General features: G+C 41.1%; 1 protein-coding gene across 8 annotated transcripts in view; it reads right to left on the minus strand.

Moving 5' to 3' along the window:
• Positions 1-25,616, minus strand: part of CAMKK2 (calcium/calmodulin dependent protein kinase kinase 2) — a 215,025-nt gene that overhangs the window by 67,657 nt on the left and 121,752 nt on the right. For all 8 annotated transcript variants that reach the window (XM_073626573.1, XM_073626555.1, XM_073626539.1 and 5 more), the window contains exons 7-8: positions 17,611-17,647; positions 3,600-3,621 (exon numbers count right to left, since the gene is read on the minus strand). In XM_073626573.1, the coding sequence (XP_073482674.1) occupies positions 3,600-3,621; positions 17,611-17,647 (59 nt within the window). The remainder of the gene's footprint in view (positions 1-3,599; positions 3,622-17,610; positions 17,648-25,616) is intronic.

Below are 25,616 nucleotides of genomic sequence, written 5' to 3' on the forward strand. Positions count from 1 at the left end.
CATGTTACAACCAAAAAAGATTTTATGTGATAGACCAACACAAAGTGGTGCATAATTGTGAAGTGGAAAGAAAATGATAAATGGTTTTCAATTTTCTTTACAAATAAATATCTGAAAAGTGTGGTGTGCATTTGTATTCAGACCGCTTTACTCTGATATCCCTAACTAAAATCTAGTGGAAATAATTGCCTTCAGAAATCACCTAATTAGTCAATGGAGTCCACTTGTGTGTAATTTAATCTAAGTATAAATACAGCTGTATACAGCTACAGAGGTTTGTTAGAGAACCTTAGTGAACAAACAGCATCATGAAGGCCAAGGAACACACCAGACAGGTCAGGGATAAAGTTGTGGAGAAGTTTAAAGCAGGGTTAGGTTATAAAAAAATATCCCAAGCTTTGAACATCTCAAGGAACACTGTTCAATCCATCATCCTACCAAGACATGGCCGTCCACCTAAACTGACAGGCCAGGCAAGGAGAGCATTAATCAGAGAAGCAGCCAAGAGGCTCATGGTAACTCTGGAGAAGCTGCAGAGATCCACAGCTCAGGTGGGAGAATCTGTCCACAGGACAACTATTAGTCATGCACTCCACAAATCTAGCCTTTATGGAGGAGTGGCAAGAAGAAAGCCATTGTTGAAAGAAAGCCATAAGAAGTCACGTTTGCAGTTTACAAGAAGCCTTGTGGGGGGCACAGCAAACATGTTGAAGAAGGTGCTCTGGTCAGATGAGACCAAAATTGAACTTTATGGTGTAAAATCAAACCATTATGTGTGGCGGAAAACTAACACTGCACATCTCCCAACACCATCCCCACCGTGAAACATGGTGGTGGCAGCATCATGTTGTGGGGATACTTTTCTTCAACAAGGACAGGGAAGGTGGTCAGATTTGATGGAAAGATGTATGGAGCCAAATACAGGGCAATCTTAGAAGAAAACCTGTTACAGTCTGCAAAAGACTTGAGGCTGGGGCGGAGGTTCACCTTTCAGCAGGACAACGACCCTAAACATACAGCCAGAGCTACAAAGGAAAAGTTTAGATAACAGGTGTCAAACTGTCAGCCTTCCATCTGTTGCTGAACTACAATCCCCATGAGGCATTGCAAGGCTGACAGTTGCAAGCATGACTCCCACAGGCAGAGGCATGATGGGACTTGTAGTTCCGCAACAGCTGGAGGGCCACCAGTTTGACACCCCTGGTTTAGATCAAAGCATATTCATGTGTTAGAATGGCCCAAAGTCCAGACCTAAATCCAAATGAAAATCTGTGGCAAGACTTGAAAATTTTTACTCAGACACTCTCCATCCAATCTGACTGAACCTGAGCTATTTTGCAAAGAAGAATGGGCAAAAATGTCACTCTCTAGATGTGGAAAGCTTGTAGAGACATACACAAAGAGACTTGCAGCTGTAATTCCAGTGAAAGGTCATTCTACAAAGTATTGACTCGGGGGGGCTGAATACAAATGCACCCCACAATTTCACATTCAATTTCAATTTCATATTCATTTGTAAAAAATGTGAAAACCATTTAATAATTTTCCTTCCATTTAACTATTATGTGCCACTTTGTGTTGGTCTATCACACAAAATCCAAATAAAATACATTTACATTTTTGGCTGTAACGTGACAAATTTCAAGGAGTATGAATACTTTTTCAAGGCACTATATGCAAGAAAAATTAATGTAATTCAATGAGCCTAATGTACAACATTGCAGTGCTTTCGTGTATTTTTTTAAAAAGTACAGCATGTCGCCTTTTTTTCCCATGCAAATGTACCCAGAATGCAGATAAATGCACTGCAAAATGCATACAAGTACAACTCAATAAAAAAAAAAAAAAAAATGTAATGTCTAAAATGCACCCAAAATGCATTACAACTGCATGTAAATTTGCATGCGAAACCGCACTGTAAATGTGGTGATTGCAAACAAGCAGGAACATCTAAGAAAGCGATCTTGAATGCATAAAAGTTGTCTATACTTTCCAGATTACGTCTCATGTGTTTATAAAAGCTAAAACAAAGGAGAGCCAGTGTGTATGAACATTCATTGCAGGAATATTTAGTGCATAACGTCCTTTAGGGACAGATGGTGATAGTTTCTATGTACACTGCAGTACCACACAATATACAGTAAAATACAAAATAAACATTTGACAGTCTGGAATTTCTTAAGAGTGTTTTACATACACATGCACAGTTTCATGAGTTTACAAAAAAATGTGGTATGCAAAAGACATTTCCAAAGAAAGGAAGTGAGTATTACACGTCCCCATCATGCTTTCTCCATATGATATACTGTATATCATTTGCAGGATAGAATGAAAAAACCTTTATATAAACAGTCTTAAAGTGGTTGTAAACCTCCGATGTACAAAAAAAACCCCTGTAAGATAATGGGATAATGTGCTAGTATGCATCGCATACTAGCACATTATGAAATACCTGGAATACTTACTTGGAATGAAGCCCTCCTTCCCCATGTCTGTTTTCCAGGTTCGTGAGCTTCAGCTATCTGATTGGCTGGAGCCACTATGACGTCACTTCCACACATGTGCACGGGAGCCGCCTTTACCGGCAAAGACTCTGAAGGTCCGACATGGTAAGCTGGACATTCAGAGCGCATGCGCCGATGATGTAATTGGCTGCATGCACAAGTGGTACAGAGTTTACCACTTTAAGACATAAACTGTCTACAATAGACTAATCTAGTTAAAACCAGCTATAATTATACCATATGTAAACACACACAAATTACTGTATACTGTTGAATTCTTTTGGCATCAACAAACTCCTGAGCACATTTAAGAGTTCCTATTAACATTAGACTATGCCCTCAAAGTCATACATATGAACATGTATAGTATACTAGCCAATTGGATGGAAGCAAATCAACCTGTTTTTTGCAGGCACTCATCCAGGCACATAGGGGGAGATTTACTTGAACTGGAGCATGCAAAATCTTGTGCAGTTCTGCAAAGAAATAAGCTTCCAGGTTTTATAATCAAAGCTTAATTGAACAAGCTGAGCTTAGAAGTTGGTTGGCTACCATGCACAGTTGCACCTGATTCTGAGTGCTCCAGTTTTAGTAAATCCCCCCCATAGTATATTTTTGCAAGTTAATCTCACACATATGTTCCAGTGTATGCAAAATAAAGGGTGAAGGATTCAGACACATCCTGCTCTAAGTGCTCAGTGCATAAAACAGTCCAGATTCCCACAATCCTTTGTACCAATTGGAAAATGAACCTTTTTTTTTTTTTTGGTAAGTATGGAATATTGCATATTCATATTCGGTATTTTTTTAGCCAGAAAGTGCTCTCTGCTCCATTTCACATTATTTGCTATATCTACTTACAGCCTGTTTAGAAAAACATTTACAGACCTCAATGGCTCAAACTGAAATTTACATAATTATCGGATTGCCCTATCTCAAGTTTCAATCATACAAAACAACCTTAATCCCCATTAACTGGGAATTACTGGGAATCCTTTGATTGTACATGCATAATTAAAATGATATGAAACAGTTTAAAAACTCAAACATTACAATTTACATTTGTAACTGTTCTGTTTGTACTTTCCAACTTACCCTTGCTTTACTAGTTCAAAGACTGAAAAACAAAAACAGAAACAAGTTTTATAAATTCTAAGTCAAGCACATAAGAAAGGTAAATGAAATAGTTGAAGCTTATGGTGCAAAAAACAAACAACAGCTAAATGAAATCTGGAAGAATGCCACATGCCAAACCTTACCCCCCAGAACAGGCACTCCTAACCATTTTGCCCAGGTGGAACCCTTGAAACATTTTCAGGTCTCCAGGAACCCATAAATAAACCTAATCAGAATTACAGCTCACAGTACATTAGCATGGTCAGTAAGCTGTAGATATATTAATCTAGTTGTCAATCCTCTTTTCAGTAGAGAATATATTTTTGTGGATGTAGTTATTTTGTTTTGGTATTTGTGGTTATTTTGGCCAATTTATTATTCATATTCAAATGCTAGAGTCTGTTTGGGGAAGGTAGAGGGAACTACAGTTGGTTCCTTTTTTACTTTTCTACTATTACTACGTTTTCTTTTTAGATTATCCAAATAGATCCACTTCCCTCTTTATTTCAACTACACCGGTAGAACTTGTTTGCTGCCATAAGTCAAGTTGGTGGCATGCCAGGGAAATTCTGAAGAGGTAATTCAGATGGATTCAGAGTCAACATCATCCTACCAATGCAGACCCCATTATCGATGGCCTCTTGTATCTCATGACAAAACTAATAAAAGAATTGCATGCAGTTTAAAAACTTAAGTTAATTATTTTCAATCACAATACTTTATCCTTTGCAGAACCTTAGCTGAGAAGCCTTGTCTTATAAAGTATATACTGGTGCATCTCAAAAAATAATCATCAAAAAGTTAATTTATTTTAGTAAATCAATTCAAAATTGTATATAGATGCGTTACACACAAAGTGATATACCGTATTTATCGGCATATAACACGCACTTTTTTCCCCTTAAAATCAGGGGGAAAAAAAAAAAAAAAATCGCAGGTGCGTGTTGTACGCCGATCCCCTGCGATCCCGAGCAGTCACATCTTCAAAATCGCCGACCGCGATTTGAAAATGGCGCCGCCGAAATACAGAGCCGGTCCTCGGCTCTTCCCGGCGGCTCTCGTTCACTTTCTAGCCGAGTAGGTGCGGATAGCTCCGCTCGGGACTACGAGTGGAGCCGAAAGTGAACGAGAGCCGCCGGGAAGAGCCGAGGACCGGCTCTGTGTATTTCGGTGCCATTTTCAAATCGCGGTCGGCGATTTTGAAGCCCAGGATGGCAGGGATAGAGGATCGAAGGCTGCACTGGGGCAAGGCTGCGCTGGGGAAGGCTGCACTGGGGCAAGGCTGCGCTGGGGAAGGCTGCGCTGACAAGGCTGCGCTGACAAGGCTGCGCTGGTAAGGCTGCGCTGGGGAAGGCTGCGCTGACAAGGCTGCGCTGGGGAAGGCTGCGCTGGGGAAAGCTGCGCTGACAAGGCTGCGCTGGGGAAGGCTGCGCTGACAAGGCTGCGCTGGGGAAGGCTGCGCAGGGGAAGGCTGCGCAGACAAGGCTGCGCTGGGGAAGGCTGCGCTGGGGAAGGCTGCGCTGGGGAAGGCTGCACTGACAAGGCTGCACTGGGGAAGGATGCACTGGGGAATGCTGCAATGATGGGCATTTAAATGTAAGTTTTTTTCCCCTTCAACTTCCCTCCTAAAAGTTTTTTTTTTCCTTAAAATTCCCTCCTAAATTGGGGTGCGTGTTATACGCCGATAAATACGGTATTTCAAGCATTTTTTAATTTTTTTATTTTGATGATTATGGCTTACAGCTAGTGAAAACCCCAAATTCTGTATCTCAGAAAATTAGAATATTACATAAGAACAACAAAAAAAAAAAATAAAGATTTTTAATACAGAAATGTTGACTTGCTGAAAAGTATCTCCATGTACAGTATAGTATGCACTTAATACTTGGTCGGGGCTCCTTTTGCATGAATTGCTGCATCAACGTGGTGTGGCATGGGGGCCATCAGCCTGTGGAACTGCTGAGGTGTTATGGAAAGCCCAGGTTGCTTTGATAGCGGCCTTCAGATCATCTTCATTGTTGGGTCTGGTGTCTCTTATCTTTCTCTTGACAATACTCCACAGATTCTCTATGGGGTTTAGGTCAGGCGAGTTTGCTGGCCAATCAAGCACAGTGATACCATGATCATTAAACCGGGTATTGGTCTTTTTGGCAGTGTGGGCAGGTGCAAAGTCCTGCTGGAAAATTAAATCAGCATCTCCATAAAACACAGTGGACCAACACCAGCAGATAACATGGAGAGGCACAGAATCCAAATTGCATGAGGTCCAGTGGGAAGTTTCCACAGTCAGTGATTGTTTGGGGAGCCATGTCATCTGCTGGTGTTGGTCCACTGTGTTTTATCAAGTCCAAAGTCAGCGCAGCCCTCTAGCAGGAAATTCTAGAGCACTTCATACTTTCCTTTGCTGACCAGCTTTATGGAGATGCTGAATTCATTTTGCAGCAGGACTTGGCACCTGCCCACACTGCCAAAATGACCAATACCTGGTTTAATGATCATGGTATCACTGTGCTTGATTGACCCACAAACTCACCTGACCTAAACCACATAGAGAAACTGTGGGGTATTGTCAAGAAGACGAGAGACACCAGACTCAACAATGCAGACGAGCTGAAGGATGCTATCAAAGCAACCTGGGCTTTCGTAACCCCTCAGCAGTGCCACAGGCTGATTGCCTCCATGCCACGCCACATTGATGCAGTAATTCATGCAAAAGGAGCCCCGACCAAGTATTGCATACTATACTGTACATGGACATACAGTGATACCTCAGTTCACGAACATTTCTGTTCACTAACAACTCGGTTTGCGAACAGAAGAGTTAAAAAAATTTGCTTCAGTACGTGTACTCCGCTTCGGTTCACGAACCGTGGCCATCTTCCCTGCTCGGACATGTGGTGGCGACTTCCTGTAGCTGAGATTGCGGTCACAGAGAGACACTGAAAGTGTACTGTGAAAACTCTTATTGAAAAGCTTTTTGGTGTGCTTTTTAGCACATACTGTACATGTCTGTTCACACTTGCTGTAAAGCTTTTTATCACATACTGTACTGTACTGGACATCCAGTATGGCTCCAAAGAAAATTCAGAGCAAGCATGATGGTAAGAAGGAAGTGCAGAGCAGTAATGAAGGTGACAAGACTGTTCAGAGCAAGCATGTTGTTGAAAAGAAAGTGCAGAGTGCTAATGAAGGCGACAAGAATGTGCAGAACGGTAATGTAGGTGACAAGAATGAAGATCTCTTTTCATACTGTACTTTGTTTCATATTTTTTGGTTCAAAAACAAAAAAAAAAAAAAAAAAGTTCAGAACAGATTAACCTGATTTACACTGAACCCTATGGGGAAAAAAAAATAGCCTTGGTTTGCGACCAGAGTCATTTCACAAATTACGTTTGTGAACCAAGGTATCACTGTACTTTTCAGTAAGCCATCATTTCTGTATTAAAAATCCTTTTTTATTGGTCTTACGTAATATTCTGAGATACTGAATTTTGGGTTTTTACTAGCTGTAAGCCATAATCAAAGAAAAAAAAAAAAAAAAAGAAAAGAAAGAAATGCTTGAAATATATCACTCTGTGTGTAATGAATCTATATAGTATATACATTTCACTGTTTGAATTGGCATTCTAATTTTTTGAGATGCACCGATATATCTATATATAAATATTGTAAAGGACTAGCGTCAAATGTAGAGCTTCAAGGACACCGCCACTCGCTGGTTCTTCTTTTTAAGGGCTTTGTTTGCCCATTTTCATTAAAAGCAAGTTCAGCAAACAACATAGGTTTCCCTCACAGGGGCTTTCAGCATTCCTTTTTCCATCAACAAAAAAATGACATTCAGCCTAGTTGGCTCTCACTTGCAGCAATGCAGCTCTGGTCTTACACTCCAGGCCCTTGTCTGTCCTGTACAGACTGTTTCACCAACCAATCACCTTGGTGCATATAGCTAGCAGCCTCTTGCTGCTCTGGCTCCCACGTGGAGCCCTCCTGACTCCTGGTACTCAGACTTCCTATCTGCCGGGGTGGAGCCCAGAACCATGGTCAGGTTACTACTAAAAGTCCAGTACACACCTGACCAATCAGTATACTGGCTGTTCTCAAAATCAGGACCAAGGACTAGGGATTTCATCCCACCCGGATTTCTCAGAAATCCCTGAGCTCCTGGTCCCAACATGGACTTTGCAAAACACTGAGGAAACTGATAGGCCAGTTTCCTCGTCATGTTACAAGCTCCCTGGAGCCCCTCAACCCATCCGGTTGAGAACTCTGGGTCACAACCTCCTTCTAGACCCTGGCAGGGCAACGCTCTGCCACATATTCCCCTCCCAGTTTCGACCCCGGAGGAGGTGTAACACACCAGCCAAACCTCTTCAAATTGGCACCTCTCTGCCAGTTATCACCCACAAGGGCCACACCCAGTGTCACCAAATGACTTTCACCGTGTCCCCTTGCTACACTGACTTGGGTACTACAAAGATACCCCTGTTCTTTTTATGGGTACACTTCCAAAAACACCATCTGCTCGTTTTCTTTGAGGCCACACCTTCAAACACTTTAACACTAGGGGACTTACTAAGGTCTTTGACATTTTTTCCCAACCTTTTTCTCTTTACTTCTAAAGTGGTCACATTTTTAAACACCTTTTTAGCCATAAGTGTGGGCACTTTTATTTGGGAATTAAACTCTTTTAATGACGCCTTGTTAAGCTTCGGGCCAGTGTCCTCAGAATTTTTACTCTTGCAACTTGGGAGGTTCCTAGACCTCTGGAAATCTTTCCCAGAATTACACTCCTGAACCTGTACGGGGCCCATTTCTACTGCATCTATTCCCTCTTCTGTGTCTGTCATACCATTATTCATCTTCCTGTTTTTAAGATTAACAGCAGCCATGGTACCTTGACCATCAGGTCTACCCTTATTTTTGTTGTTACCCATGGTAACCGAAACATTTACCAGTGTGTTGCACTTTTCCTCATTGTCCGAAATATCACATTTATCAGACCTCATCTCACCAGTGTTCTGCAAGGCAATGTCTGGAGGAGAATCGCACAAAGTGGAGTTGTTTGTCTACCATGGCAATGTCACTAACTCAACTCCACTGCCACATGATCCTCTTCCAGCAACTGTGCTGATACCTGATCATCATCATATTTCACCATTGGGTTGATGACCCCAACCACATCACATATACTTGTGCCCTCTGGCACTTCCGCCCAGACTTCTGTCCTGTCCAACAGTATCCTTGAGTGCCTCTAATACACAACCTCCGTATGAAGCAATCCAGCCCACTGTGAGACAACTTTCCACATTAACAATAATTGCATTAAATGCTTCCAACTATGGCTATCTCTGCATCGTACAGCCTGTAATATCCAGCTCCATTTATGCATACCCCGTGGTACAAGTTCTCCAAACGTAGGGGAGAAAACGGGAGGGTATACACTCCAACATTCTAATATTTCTCTCAGCATATCTGTCATACAAAGGCAGTGTGATTCCACACCCTAAGTCCTTCCTGGGGTCCTTCATGTCCCTAGGGATGTGGAAAGACTTATTTACTGATGCCTTAGAGGTGGCTCTTCTTAAATGGGCTTCCTCCTCACTGGAGGTATCCAATGCAATAACCTGGTGCTCTCCTAGAGCGCAGCCAGGTGCGGGAGTCACCACAAAACTCAAGCTCAACGTCAATGATCTGTTCCTGGTGTTCGCTATGGATAACATTAGTTTGGAATATCACACCAATAACTCCTTTATGGGTTGTGGACACAAACTCTGCTATGTGCTCAATCTCTCTGGGCCCTTCCATTTCCTGAGGAATATCCTCTGCAACAGCAGCAAGTGAGCCCTGGTCCAGAAGCTGCTCTGCAGTCCTTCCATTTAGCACAGCAGAAAATGGTGTCCGCTCCATTGTCACACACTGAGACTTCTTTCAATAAAGCCAACAGACTTGTTGCCCATCTGTCCCAGTCTATTTTCTCTGTGCTCCCATCAGAGGTATTACGCAGTACCGCTCCAACTGCCAAAGGAGACACAGGACAGAGTGGCTCCACAGCAGGCACATTGCACATATTACTTTTGTTTAAACTAACCTGTGGAAAAACATTTTTAAACACAGCAGGCTGCAATACCATAATTTCACCACCTTGCTCGGGTGGTGCTTCATTAAACTCATGAAGACTTTTGCTGTCAGCAGTGACAGACCGCAGTCGCCCATTATCACAAGTAATTTCAGACATTTTAGTTTTACCATTTGACACATTCTCATCACCAAGGTCAAGTACCCTCTTATCCATTAGAGTGGCACCACAGTTGTCCCAGGCAACCTCTGGCTCCAACACACAGAGCTCCCTTGAGGTTTCTAGGGACACCTCTGCAGCCTTATATACTGTTGCTAAGGGGAATGGCATATCCTGCTTAGCGATCACCCCTACCTCATTAAGCATCACATTATCAGCATTAGTCAACTCAATACCAGTATGATCATACTCCTTAGTACGTTTCACATCATCACATTCAATTTTAACACTTGCCTCCCCACTGGACAGGGCACTGCAGTGAGGCAAGTTCTTTTCTGCACCAACAGTGGATCTCCCCTCTGGGATCACTTCCACTTCAGTGTGAGCAATCCCACAGTTAGTCTTTCCCATTACTTCAACAGCAACAGTCTTACCCATCCGAGTAACAGGTCTTGCCATGTTCATTTGAGTACGTTGACGTTCTTGTACTGCACTTCTACTGGCCGACTCCCTCTGGTGGCCACATGATGAAACTACAGCAGGCACAACAGGAATTTCCTCTCTGTTGCCAGGGGTGATTGCAAACATTTTAACACAGGAATCCGGGCTTGCAGGCGAAGAGTTAAGCCCAGCAACAATATCAGCAGCTGTATTCCACAAGCTAGGACAAGAAAAGATCCCATGCCCCAGTTGATCACATTCCTGGCATGTTACTTGGCGACTTTCTCCTGTTGCTAAGGGAGATGGCACTCTCCCAACATGCAGAATCTCACTGGCATCTTTATGAGGATGGTGAGGTACCTCTTCCCTGTAGCTCCTCATTCCCATTGGCACATTTTCCCTAGTTGCTAATGGAAACGGTGCTCTCCCAGCTGCACTTTTCTGGCTCTCCCAAACATGTAGACCTCTCTCTCTATGAAGCGGTGTTGCTTTAAACTTGCTACAATCCTCTATAGGCAATATCTTTGTCTTGCGGTCCTCCTACCTGACATCATAGGCATTGCTTTGGGCAACTGCACTCCTTTCAAACATCTGGTAAGCCTGTTGCTCACTCATGGCACTCAGAGCAGGCTTCTCAAACACAGATGCAGACCTTTGGTTTGCTAGGTAGCTTTGCACTGGAGCCTGGGACAAAGGGCACTTGGAGACTGCATGCCCCCACTCACTGCACCGCAAACTGTGAAACAAGATATGGAACCAGTGCACTTGGTTCCATTTCTTGTCAGGGCTTCCCACACTGCATCTACTTTCAAGCTTAGGCCTCTGCACTTTGATAGCTGGCCTACTTGTGCCAGCGTTGCCAGGGGCAACAACACCCCTCTTCCAGGTATGAGCATCCAGCCGCTCTCTCCTTACATGAAGGGTTGGGTTGCTCTCGTCTTTAACTTGGTTCAGTGCTGCCAGGTGCCGCTTGCACCAATCCACTGCAAACTCAGACTTTGGTGGACTCTCCATACTCGCAGTCACCTGTGCACTCATTGCACCAGTGTTGCTAGGGACAACACCAGCCCTCCTTCTCCTTGGCAAACTCTGTTCAGGCATGTATGGCGCTCGTTCAGGTGGTAACAACCCCCTCTAGCTACGGAGCTCTATCTATCATCTCAGCCATCCTTGCTCCTTTTAGGAGCTTTGACCGCCCCATACTCACAGTCACTCCAGAATAACTTTGCACAGTTCAGCAACAAATTGGAGCACTGTCTCTTTAAGGCTAGTTACCTTTCTCTTGCAGGTTCTCCTCACCTGCACACACAGATTACGCAGTCTCATGCATCAAAACACAGTTCATATAATAGATGAACTTACTTGATTGTAGGGATCTCAGATTGTGCTTGTATTCTCCACCACGTGTAAAGGACTAGCGTCAAATGTAGAGCTTCAAGGACACCGCCACTCGCTGGTTCTTCTTTTTAAGGGCTTTGTTTGCCCATTTTTATTAAAAGCAAGTTCAGCAAACAACATAGGCTTACCTCACAGGAGCTTTCAGCATTCCTTTTTCCATAAAAAAAAAAAAAAAATATGACATTCAGCCTAGTTGGCTTTCACTTGCAGCACTGCAGCTCTGGCCTTACACTCCAGGCCCTTGTCTGTCCTGTACAGACTGTTTCACCAACCAACCACCTTGGTGCATATAGCTAGCAGCCTCTTGCTGCTCTGGCTCCCACGTGGAGCCCTCCTGACTCCTGGTACTCAGTATTCCTATCTGCCGGGGTGGACACTGAGGAAACTGAAAGGCCAGTTTCTTCTTCATGTTACAAGCTATCTGCAGCCCCTCAACCCGTCCGGTTGAGAATTCTGGGTCACAACCTCCTTCTAGACCCTGGCAAGGCAACGCTCAGCCACAATATATATATAGATAGATATATCTATATATAGATATATATAGAAATGTCTAGATATATACACACACACAGTGGGTATAGAAAAGAATCACCCCCTTTAAAATAATCACATTTTGTAACCATTATTACAAACATGCATGTCTGAATGACTAAAATCTGCAATGCTTGTTGATTAAGCTGAAAAATGTGCATTGCTTAAGAGGCAACTTAAGTTTCGGTATGTAAAATTTGGCCATGTTGTAAAATAAGCCTTCCTCTGTGGTCAATTGCTAAAATTCAAATACTTGTTGCATTCTGTCTGTTCAATAGCCCACATTGTATTTCACTGTTGACTTATATACACAGGCGCAAAATAGGCTCTTTTTTTTTTTTTTTTTTTTACAGATCTGCATGCAGCCCTTTGTTAGACAGTGGGGTTGATATATTAAAGGAAAATAGACTGTGCAAACTGCAAGTGCATTTGCTCCACGGCTTAGTAAATGAGGGAAAGCTCTGCTGACTTCCATCATCTAATCATGTGCAAGCAAAAATGCTGTTTGGTTAATTTTCCTTGCATGTGATAGGGTGCGTCTTGCAGCGTGAAGCTTCATCACATTCACTAAGCTCTGGAGCAACTGCACTGTTCCAATCATTGCCACATCTGATGTTCTGTCATTGGTGTACAATGCAACAGAATGCTAGTAGCATTATGTAATGTTGGAGAAAACATCTTCCACTAATATGTTTTATAAACAGGCTATGCAGAGCAGTTAGAATCAGCGTACCTGTGAATATTACACTGCATATGCCAGGACTATTTATACAATATACACGGTGCTGGTCTCAAAACTACCTACAAGAGGGTCACTAATGACTATCTCTAGACTAGAGTTATTATAATTATCACATTTGTGGTGCCATTGATTAGGAATCTTTTGATCAGTTCAGGTCACAGCAGAGCAATAGAAGCTAATATCAATAGCTATAAGATATATCACATTTTCACCATAAAAGATTTTATAGAGCTAAACCTAAGTAGTTCTATCAAGTGACGAATCCAGCAGAAGTGAGTCAGAGATGTGAGGTTAATATGTTACACAGAGCACAGAATTCTATAAATTAATGCACAGACTGCATATTGGGTTTAGTGGAGGCCCTGGCTCCCTCTAGGGTGGTCAGATCCCTGTCGAGCCTTCTACTCTTTTATGCATGGAAGGTGATTGTGATGCAGTGGAAGGCTGCCACTGCCCCCACCTTGACTTTTTGGAAGTCTCGAATCAACTCGGTGGTCCCTCTCTATAAAGATACGTACCAATCTAGGGGTTGCCCCAAAAAGTTTAAGATTTAGATTAGCTCTGCCATGACTGCTACGTAAGCTGTCCCTTTTTCCTTACCTGCACCTTTATTGGTCTTTTAGAACCTTGTGATATGAACCATTACTTGGTAGGTATCGAATTTATCCATTCTTTCTGTCACTTGGTGCTCCCCATACCTAATGTTATTTATTGTGCTAGGACATATTCGCCCTTTTGTTTATTTTCTCATAAATCTGGGTAACTATGAGCAAGGCTGTATTGCTCTATAAGTGGTATTTAGCCTTTTGTTTTTAGTTGTGTAGTGCCTTATTGTAAACCTTGAGCCAGGGTATTCCCAATAGGCTCTGTTTTTGTATTTTTATGCTTAAAATACTTGATTTGTTGTAGCCGTATTAGTGCAATTGTGACAGAGAAAATTGAGTACTGTCCGTGATACTTTTTTTATTTGCACTAACATACAATTTTTCAGGACAAGCTTTCGGGGTATGTCCCCTTCTTCAAGGTCCAAGCAGTACTGATTCACAATTTTTTAAGCAGAATGTTAAAGAAAAAAAAAAAAAAAAAGGAGAGAAAACCAAACACATACAAATCAATGGTAATAAAGATAGCAGCAGAGTTAGTGAGATAAGACAGAGGGAGAGCTAGGGGGGAATGCAGGGGGGGGGATACTAATCACAGAGCGGTCGTAAAACTTTAGCATAATGTGTAAGGAAACCAATATCTAAATTCAGGCCATTATTCTTCGTGTCAAAAAGAAGTATCATTCTTAGTTCAAACGTTTTCCTTTCCTGGATAGTTCTGAAATTCCCTTTAAGAACTAAGACATTGAGGTCTTCTATGGTGTGGTCCGATTGTGAGAAATGATGTCCCACAGGTGTGCATAAACTGTCTTCTTTATGTTCTTTGATGGTATGTCTGTGCAAATTCATCCTCGCTTGCAACTTCTGTCCTGTTTCACCAACATAAGATCCTTTGCTGCACCTTTTGCATTGGATGAGGTACACAACATTACTTGAGGTACAGCTGTAAGATCCCATGATATTGAAGGTCCCATTTGTGTGTGTAACACTTTTGGATAGATTTATCTGGTTGCATAGTTTGCAGCGTTTTTTATTGCAGGGTTTGCTACCATTATTTTTGACTTCATAATCGGAGTGAAGTTTCCTGCTGATTAGTTTGTGTCTGAGGTTGGGTGGTTGTCTGAAAGCCAATAATGGGGGTTGTTGGAATATTCCTTTCAGAGTTTCATCCTCTGTTATAATGGGTTGTAAATCTTTGATTATCTTTTTGATCCCTTCAAGTGCTGGGTTGTATGTGGTGACTAGAGGTACTCGGTTATTTGTTTTTTTCTCTGTGTATTGGAGGAGATTTTCTCTTCGGGTTTTCAAGGCTGTGTTTATGCTGTTGTTTATGGTTTTGTCTTTGTAACCTTTCTTATGGAAGGAGTCTGCCAGTGTTCTGAGATGTTTATCTCTGTCTTCTGGGTCTGAACAAATTCGGTGGTATCTGATGGCCTGGCTGTGTATGATGGCCCGTTTGGTGTGTTGGGGGTGAAAACTGGAACTATGAAGATAGCTGCATCGGTCAGTCGGTTTTCTGTATATTGACGTGTGTAGCTTGTCATCCCTGATGTATACTGTAGTGTCCAGGAAGTTGACATGTGTGTTCGAATAGTCCATTTTTAGTTTGATAGATGGGTGAAAAGTGTTGATCAATGAAAAGAATTGGTTTAGATTTTCTTCACCTTCAGTCCATATCATGAATATATCATCAATATAGCGATAATATCTGTATGGCTTTTGTTGTATGCTGTTCAGAAATTTGTCCTCCAGGTCAGCCATAAATAAATTTGCATATTGGGGTGCCATTTTGCTTCCCATAGCAGTACCCATACACTGGAGATAGATGTCATTATTGAAAGTGAAGTAGTTGTGTGTAAGAATGAATTCAATGAGCCGTGTCACATCCTCAGCAGTGTATTTGTGGTCTGGTGAGGATGATAAGAATCTGTGACATGCCGCCAACCCATCCTTGTGAGGGATGTTACTGTACAGAGATTCTACATCCATAGTGACTAGAAGTGTATTAGGTGGTAATTGTTGTATATTGTTAAGCTTGTTCAGAAAATCAGTGGTGTCTTGCAGGAAACTTGCAGTGTTCATGACTAAAGGTTTTAACATGTTTTCTACAAGGCCTGAGATATGTTCAGTAAGTGTATTCATACCTGTTATAATGGGTCTGCCTGGATTTCCTGGCTTGTGGATCTTGGGCAGCATGTAGAAGTCTCCAATTTCTGGATTATCCGGAATCGCATTGATGAGTTCTGAATGTAGGTGGCTTGGCATTGTCGCAATGAGACCTTTTAATTGCTTAGTAAAATCCTGGGTCGGATTATAATCCAGTTTTTTGTAGTAAGTACATTCAGAACTCATCAATGCGATTCCGGATAATCCAGAAATTGGAGACTTCTACATGCTGCCCAAGATCCACAAGCCAGGAAACACACAACTACTACACTTTCAATAATGACATCTATCTCCAGTGTATGGGTACTGCTATGGGAAGCAAAATGGCACCACAATATGCAAATTTATTTATGGCTGACCTGGAGGACAAATTTCTGAACAGCATACAACAAAAGCCATACAGATATTATCGCTATATTGATGATATATTCACGATATGGACTGAAGGTGAAGAAAATCTAAACCAATTCTTTTCATTGATCAACACTTTTCACCCATCTATCAAACTAAAAATGGACTATTCGAACACACATGTCAACTTCCTGGACACTACAGTATACATCAGGGATGACAAGCTACACACGTCAATATACAGAAAACCGACTGACCGATGCAGCTATCTTCATAGTTCCAGTTTTCACCCCCAACACACCAAACGGGCCATCATACACAGCCAGGCCATCAGATACCACCGAATTTGTTCAGACCCAGAAGACAGAGATAAACATCTCAGAACACTGGCAGACTCCTTCCATAAGAAAGGTTACAAAGACAAAACCATAAACAACAGCATAAACACAGCCTTGAAAACCCGAAGAGAAAATCTCCTCCAATACACAGAGAAAAAAACAAATAACCGAGTACCTCTAGTCACCACATACAACCCAGCACTTGAAGGGATCAAAAAGATAATCAAAGATTTACAACCCATTATAACAGAGGATGAAACTCTGAAAGGAATATTCCAACAACCCCCATTATTGGCTTTCAGACAACCACCCAACCTCAGACACAAACTAATCAGCAGGAAACTTCACTCCGATTATGAAGTCAAAAATAATGGTAGCAAACCCTGCAATAAAAAACGCTGCAAACTATGCAACCAGATAAATCTATCCAAAAGTGTTACACACACAAATGGGACCTTCAATATCATGGGATCTTACAGCTGTACCTCCAGTAATGTCGTGTACCTCATCCAATGCAAAAGGTGCAGCAAAGGATCTTATGTTGGTGAAACAGGACAGAAGTTGCAAGCGAGGATGAATTTGCACAGACATACCATCAAAGAACATAAAGAAGACAGTTTATGCACACCTGTGGGACATCATTTCTCACAATCGGACCACACCATAGAAGACCTCAATGTCTTAGTTCTTAAAGGGAATTTCAGAACTATCCAGGAAAGGAAAACGTTTGAACTAAGAATGATACTTCTTTTTGACACGAAGAATAATGGCCTGAATTTAGATATTGGTTTCCTTACACATTATGCTAAAGTTTTACGACCACTCTGTGATTAGTATCCCCCCCCCTGCATTCCCCCCTAGCTCTCCCTCTGTCTTATCTCACTAACTCTGCTGCTATCTTTATTACCATTGATTTGTATGTGTTTGGTTTTCTCTCCTTTTTTTTTTTTTTTTTTTTCTTTAACATTTTGCTTAAAAAATTGTGAATCAGTACTGCTTGGACCTTGAAGAAGGGGACATACCCCGAAAGCTTGTCCTGAAAAATTGTATGTTAGTGCAAATAAAAAAAGTATCACGGACAGTACTCAATTTTCTCTATGCTTAAAATGTAATAAAAAGAAATGTAAAAAAAAATTAAAAAATTAATGCACAGTTTGGAAAAAAAAAAAAAAAAAAGATTCTATACCCATGTATAGATGGTCCTCGCTGGGGTCATCCAGTACCTAACAAAAAAGAGAAAGAGATGAGATGGCTGCAGAGGATAAAAGGTAACTAGATAGATAGATAGATAGATAGATAGATAGATAGATAGATAGATAGATAGATAGATAGATAGATAGATAGATAGATAGATAGATAGATAGATAGATAGATAGATAGATTAAAGTAGTAATAAACCCACAACGTGTTTTTTTTTAGCAATCCTGCTGCTTTAAATTTTCTAGTCACGGCACCATGACTCACATTTGGAGCACTTGCCCGCTTATAACTCCTTTCTGGGACAAAATACTTCACCTCTACTATGATTTAGTTGGGGACAAAATTAAGTCTCCTCTCATCACGTTGCTTTCGATGATACCTGGATCCTATAAACAAAATAAAAAAGTCTTCTCCGACACTTCTTGACTTCTGCACATACTGTTTTTGCCAGGGCGTGGCGAAAACTGCTACCCCATCCTTTGTGGATTGGGCCTGTGAAATGGTCATCTAGAAAGGTTGATCTCTTGGGACAAATAAAACTGATAAGTATACCTTGACCTGGTTGGTCTGGAATCACTTTCGACATTCCTCTAAATTTGCCTCCTGTGACCTCCCTGACAAAATATTTGTTATCCTTCTTAGATGCTTGGTTTTGTTTCCCTTCATAGTGCTTGGGTTGCTCCCCCCCCCCCTTTCCCCCCCTCTTTTTCTTTTTTTTTTCTTTCCTTCTCTTTTCTCCCCTCATTCGTGCTTATCTACCCTTGGAAACTGGGTTTTTATATAACTATTATGTAAAAACCCTTGGTAGGGATTCACTATTGTTTTTGATGTTGACAACCCTCCCCCGATGAACATCCTCTAAGGTCCTCTATGTTGCTGATACAGGCATTCTGTTGAAACTTCACTCCATGCAAATGCTGGATGATCACTTACGTCCCCCTTACTAGGGTCGATATGCTCACTTGTTTTCTACCTATCAGGAAATCACCAAGTTGTACTCTTATTTGCCTTATGTACTAGTATACATGACTTACTGTTACTGTTACATATGCTGTACTGAATACAGATCTTATCTTGAACCTCTTGATCTTTCTGTTTTTTTCATAGGTATTTGTGCGCAAATAAAAAAATCAATAAACAAAGATTAAACATACATTTTCTAGTCACTATGGTTGAAAAAAAACATTGATTTGACTTCACTGCCCATTAGAAAATCGAATGAACATTCTTTGAATGAAAAATTTTAAACAAAAATCTACTAATGTATGGCCAGCTTTACATCTGAACAGGCTTTTCTAAAAGCCAAAGTGTGCCTTTAACGCACACTGTCCCTTTCCAGCTTTTTGAAACTGGTTTGCGATGCAGGCACATTCATCAGAATGTTCCCTTGAATCCCCTAGTAGCACTCAAGTTGGAATTGAACTGAAAGAGTTAACTCAAATTGCACCTTTTTAGGTTGCCTTTATTTTATATATTCAAATACATTCTGCACAAGTGACCTTAATGGTTTAAGCTAAATTCCAGACAAACAGCAAAATATACATGAAATAAATATATAGTAGCAATTTTATCTGCTGAGGAATGTGTATTTCTGTTTATCCAGTTCTGAGATTTAAACATCTTTGCTACACAACACAGCCCAGTCTGTTAGGGCAGGCAACCTGATTGTTCTCTGCTGAGTTTAAGTAACTCAGCCTGTGATTGGACAGTATACAAGAAGCAGTACAATGAATAGCTCATTTTTCTGTCACTCTACTCTCTCCTATCATCCCTTCAGGAGCGTTAGATAAGAACTGATTGACTCCCTGTGCTCCTTTTTCCTGTTCCAGTCTGAGCTCTGCTATACAGGGGATTTTAACAAGAGTGATGGCAAGTCTTTTTTCAACCATTTACATTTGCCTGGAATTCAGCTTTAACCCAGTTTGTTTTAAAAAAATACAAAAATATTAAATAAGACTGTCATAACTTAATGACCCCCTGACTCCTTTTGAATGAATAATATTAGAGGGCCCCTCCCAAAAGGGCTTAATTTCTGATATCTATACTATTCTGAATACCTATCCAATTCAAGCCTGTGGTAAGCACTCATATATGCTCAAGTAGGAAAGGATTCCTTGGTGAAGAACTCTCCTTAGAAGCATGGCGGGTGGTCTGGTCTCAGGCAGCCAAGAGCTCCCTCTGCACTCTTTATAAAGAAAACTCGTATAAAATACTCTACTTTTGGTACCTGATGTTGTCCATGCTACTTATCCCACTAGTTTTGATCGCTGTGGGAGATGCCACCATGATAAGTCACACTATATCAAGTTTATTGGAGCTGCCTAGGAATCACCAATCATCTTGTTCACATGTGTACCACACTATGTGCTTGCATTGTACTTTCTGAAATAATATATACTATGTCTGGTCCCTCTACACATGCCAGGGTCCTGGGTGTACTCCTTGACTCTGACCTCTCCTTCAGCCCCCATATCCAATCACTGGCTAAATCCTGCCGCCTTAACCTCCGCAACATCTCCAGAATTCGACCCTTCCTGACTAATGACACCACAAAGCAACTTATTCACTCCTTGATTATTTCCCGCCTTGACTACTGCAACTCTCTCCTTAATGGCCTACCCTTAAGCAGACTATCCCCCCTTCAGTCTATTATGAATGCTGCTGCTAGACTAATACACCTCACTAATCGATTCATGACTGCTGCCCCTCTCTGCCAATCTCTTCACTGGCTTCCTCTACCCCACCGTGTAAAATTCAAAATGCTAACCATAACATACAAGGCCATCCACAACATCGCCCCCAGCTACATCACCAACCTCATCTGCAGATATCACCCAAATCGTCCCCTCCACTCCTCCCGGGACCTCCTGCTCTCTAGCTCCCTTGTTACCTCCTTCCATGCTCGCCTTCAGGACTTCTCCAGAGCCTCTCCCATCCTCTGGAACTCCCTACCCCAGTATGTCCGATCAGCCCCTACCCTGTCCACCTTTAGGAGATCCCTGAAAACTCATTTATTCAGGGAAGCCTATCCCTCACCCACATAACAACTGTCCCCGAGCCACCCCCATCAAATCATTCTCTGCAGCGATTACCTTTTGTACCACCACCCCCTCCCTTTAGAATGTAAGCTCTACGAGCAGGGCCCTCCTGTACCTTTTGTATTGAACTGTATTGTAATTGTGTTGTCTCCCCTATACATTGTAAAGCGCCGTGTAAACTGTTGGTGCTATATAAATCGTGTATAATAATAAATAATGTCTGTACTTTTCTATAATCTTTGATAAAAAAGGTACTGGAAAAAAAAAAGACTGTCATAACTTAAAATTTTGACATGACATATGTCAGCTATAAATACTATATACATATAGTATGTGTTGTAAACATTTATGAAAAAACATTTCTTTATCTCTGCTAAACACTTTAAAAAAAATATAATGGTTCTGCTCAGGGTTTCAACAATGTCTTTTTGATGAATCAAAATAGAATGTACTGTTAGTCATTCCATGCACTTGTCAAATCCAGTAACAATGAAAAAAAAAATGTCATGTGAATCATTATAAGGACGGCTCAGCCATTCAGCAATAATATATTATACCAGGACAGTCTGTTCTTAGAGTTCTTTTTAATCATCACTTGTTTGTATTGCATTCCAACTCTGCAGCCGGGTATGTAGCCTGTATGTGAAAATGTAACATATGTAATATATCTGGCTTCTTGTAGTCATATGAGTAGCAGCTGACACATCCTCAGCTGTGTGTTGGATGTATCTTTTATCAGTGATTGTAAATGTTTATACAAGGGTGAATTAGCCCCAGCCAGGAAAACATTCTCATAAATGTAAAATATACTGAGCAGCACACTTTATTATATGTATTAGGGCTATAGGTTGGGCTGCATATTATAAAAAATAAATTTAAACCTTAAAATGTATACAGGAACAAAACTTTCTAGGTCAGCTTCTTTCAGCTTTATTCTTAGCTTTGTTATAGTGCACAATCCCATCCCACTCCCATATTTATTGCATACTAATTATAATGCAGATGAGGTGTTCCAAAACACATCTACTGCAAGCATGCTCCTCACATCCAGAAAGTAAAAATAAACCCTAGAATACCTGATCCCCAAATTTCCAAAATTGGCTACTTTTGACGGCCTCCCCAAGATTCACAAGAATTAAAAATAAAACTCTGGGAGACCTATTATTTCTGGAAACGAATCCTTAACGGAAAAGGCTAGTAGATATGTGGACTCATTTTTAATGCCACATGTCACTTGCCTTCCATCTTACATTTGGGACTAACAGGACCTGTTGAGACATATAGGAGGGGACTCATGTTCCCCCAGACGCCCTGCTCGTAGCCGTGGATATAGAGGCTTTGTACTCTAGTATCCCGCACGAGCGAAGTGTCCGGGTGATCAAGTCTGTTTTAGAAGAGCAGGATCATACCACCTGGTCCCATAATGTACTTATTCTGGATCTACTTATATTTATACTTACCGGAAATCATTTTGTCTTCATGAATCAAGCCTACTTACAAAGGCAAGGAGTGGCAATGGGCACTTGTTGTGCCCCGGCTTATGCCAATTTATATTTGGGGGGATGGGAGATGTGATTGTTCTCCGATTTCTGCCTTGTTTGAATCATGTACAATTTTGGTTTTGGTTCATTGACGATCTTCCGATTGTGTGGACAGGGTCTAGAGATGAACTGTTGGGGTTTCTCGATGCCCTTAACATCAATTATTTTAATTTGAAATTTACATACACATTTAATGCTGTTGACATCGCATTTCTGGATTTGTCAATCTGCATTGATGAAAATGGCTACATCACTACTGATTTATATCGTAAGCCTAGCTCGGGTAATATTATCTTGCATGCCCAAAGTTCTCACTCTGCCTCACTCATCAGAAGCATATCATATGCGCAATACCTGCGCATTCGCAGGAATTGCTCATCTGAAGAAGATTTCTTTTGTCAGTCTGATCTTTTAAGATTAAGACTATCTGACAGGGAATAGTCCAGAATTTGTTGAGAAAAGCCTTCAATAAAGCTAGAATAAGACCAAGAGCTGAACTTCTATTCAAAAAAAACTTCCAAAAGCGAAATTATTACAGTGAAATTCATCACTCATTTTTCTGCTCATGAACGTTCTTTACGTTTGCTGATTTCTAATAACTGGCACCTGTTAGCCGAAGATTATACCCTGGCTAAATACGTACATTCTACCCCAGAGTAGGTATTTAGGAGGGCGACCTCACTGAGTAATACTTTGACTAGTAGCCATTACCAAGCTAATTTGGAGACCTTACCTCGCTCCTGTAAGGAAACCTACTGCTGTGGTAGATGTAGCCGCTGCCCATGGATCTGTGAGGGTGCTGGCATATATCTACCTAATGGCCAATGGTTCCATTCAAGACAATATGCTGATTGTGCTACTCGCGGAGTGATTTATTTGATGACCTGTCAATGGCATGCATTTTACAGGCAAGACCATTCGTGAGCTCGGATTAAGGATGAGGGATCATCTTTACTATTCCGATGGAGGTAAAATTGTGACACCAGTCACTCGACACATAGGTTTACATCACAGATTTGATAATTCTGTGATGTCATTTTTTGTATTGGAAGTTGTCTCCCATAATCCTAGGGGTGGCGACTGGAACATTGCTATCCTAAGGGCCGAGACTTACTGGATTGAAAAGCTTTCTGCTCTTAATCCCCCAGGGATTCATGAGGTCAACTCCTACAGACCCTTTTTGTAGGCGTTGATCCCATGGGACCAATTGGTATCCCTTGGGACCTCATGGCACTATCCCTGTCTCTCATTATATCATTTTTAAAAATTCTTGTTTGCTCTTTCTATTGAAAATCCCCATTCTCTTTCCAATCTGTCAGTGGTTCTAGCTTTATGGTACCCGAAATTTTGGATACTGCGATACTGTAGGGTTAGAATTTTATATAAACAATGGTTATCTGGACACTTTGATATTGAACCGACATAGTTAATACTATCTAATGGATTAATATATATTTTGTATTTTTAGATTAATATAATTCTTTATCCCCTCTTTATTTTCCTCGGTCTTGGATTGGATCCTTGTGAATAGGGGCCATTACTCCCCATGTCCGACTTCCGGTTGTTTTTGGAGGTCTATTTCTCCTGGGCGAGTGTGTGATTCCCCACCTTCTTGTCTTCTGTGTTAGATCCACTAGATGGCGCACACAGATATTAGACTTGTGGATGGGCCGACGTTTTTGTTTTTTGTGTTTCAAAGTTACAAATCGTCGTGCAGTACTGCGCATGTCCACATGCACAGTCTGGAGTCGTATCCGTTGATGTCATATTGCGGCGCCTTGGTGCACGCCAATGATGTCTCAACGGATAGGAATCAGCTGTATCTTATGGTATTTAAGAGGAACTGAACTTTCAGATGTTCCCTGTGGCAGTTTGCATGGCGGTGGAGAGACATTCTGTGGAGTTGATCGACTGACATGTGTCTTGTTATATGCGTTGGTATGACCCTTATGATACGTTCCTGTATGAACCACTTCTAATGATATGTTTGTCCACAGATCCTGGTGGATCTGGTGTTTGTCTGAGATCCTGTGTAATATTTCATTGTGAACATTTTTTTGAAGCTTGGATCCCTATTGAGTATATCCAATCCACTTGATGTGATCCTGACATTATACCTTTAGATCTCTCAGATAGGTTGGTGTTTCCTTTGATTACTCTCATTAGGACTAGATCGGTGCTAAGATGTTTCAACCATTCTAACAATAGGTTTCTTTAATGCTCTCCATATATTACATAGAATCTATATGTGGCTTTGGATGGTTCCTTAGACTATTTCCATCTACACCTGACTTCAATATACATTTGGATAACACTCTCTCTCCATGCCCAAATTACATGCACTGTTTAGTGAAGACTTCATAGGTGTGTATCACCAATTGAAATGCTTTGATTGTATTCTTTGAATTTAATTATCTGAATTACGATGGCTGTGAGAGAGATTTCTCCACCCTATGAATTTTTTAAATATTAGTTTTTTATTTTTAAAGTATATTCTTTTTTATGCAATGGTCTCTTTTATGTGACTTCACTTTTCCTGGTTCCCGCACTCGCCCGGGAGATTGCCAATTTTTGGCCTTGTGACGCCCAAAATTCTGGTGCCGGCTATGTGGGTGAGTTTCCTTTTTTGCCCCAAAATCAACTATTTCACATGAGCTTAATCCTTAATATTGAAGGATATACTGAGGGGCATATTAGACTCTATGTTTACTGATATATCTGACCTAATATACTCCTGAAGAAGGGGGTAACCCTGAAACATGTAGAGTGTGTAACTGGAAGAACAAATCTCCGTGTGTAACAGCATTATGTATATCTAAGTTTTTTTCAAATTGTGTCAGACAAGTGGATACTCCATGATAAGCAGCATCTAATGTAATTTATCTACTATTGAAGGCTTTTTATGATGTGTGTATTTGCGTATAATACATTTATATATTTTTGTAAATTGACTGTTGTAAGTTTATACCGTACCACGAGAGTCCATGTTGCCTCCACAACTGTCCAAATTTCTAATCACATCCAGAAAGGCTGATGTATGAAATAGTCCATACAAATAATTTTTCAAAGCAACAGTCAGATTCAAACATACTTTGAAAATCTGAATTTGACTTATGATACAGCAAGCGGAGAAGGAACTACTTTAACACTTTACCAGCCAAAAAAGGGACTTCACCTGTCAGCGTTAGGAGGTCATCCCTATTCATATCCAGGGGGTGTTTTTTTTTATAGCTGAATTCTAGGGAAATGAATGGATTACCCTCTTTTGCCATGTGGCTTCACTGGTACTACAAGGGTTAAATGCTTGTTTTTGCCTAGGGTACCGTTAAAAAGCACTTTTACACACCTTACGCTTCATTCCTGCAGGGTCCTCTTCTCCATGCGACAGATTCCCAGAAGCTGCTTCTCTTAAC

Source organism: Aquarana catesbeiana, linkage group LG01 (genome assembly GCF_042186555.1).
Source record: "Aquarana catesbeiana isolate 2022-GZ linkage group LG01, ASM4218655v1, whole genome shotgun sequence".
NCBI lineage: Eukaryota > Metazoa > Chordata > Amphibia > Anura > Ranidae > Aquarana > Aquarana catesbeiana.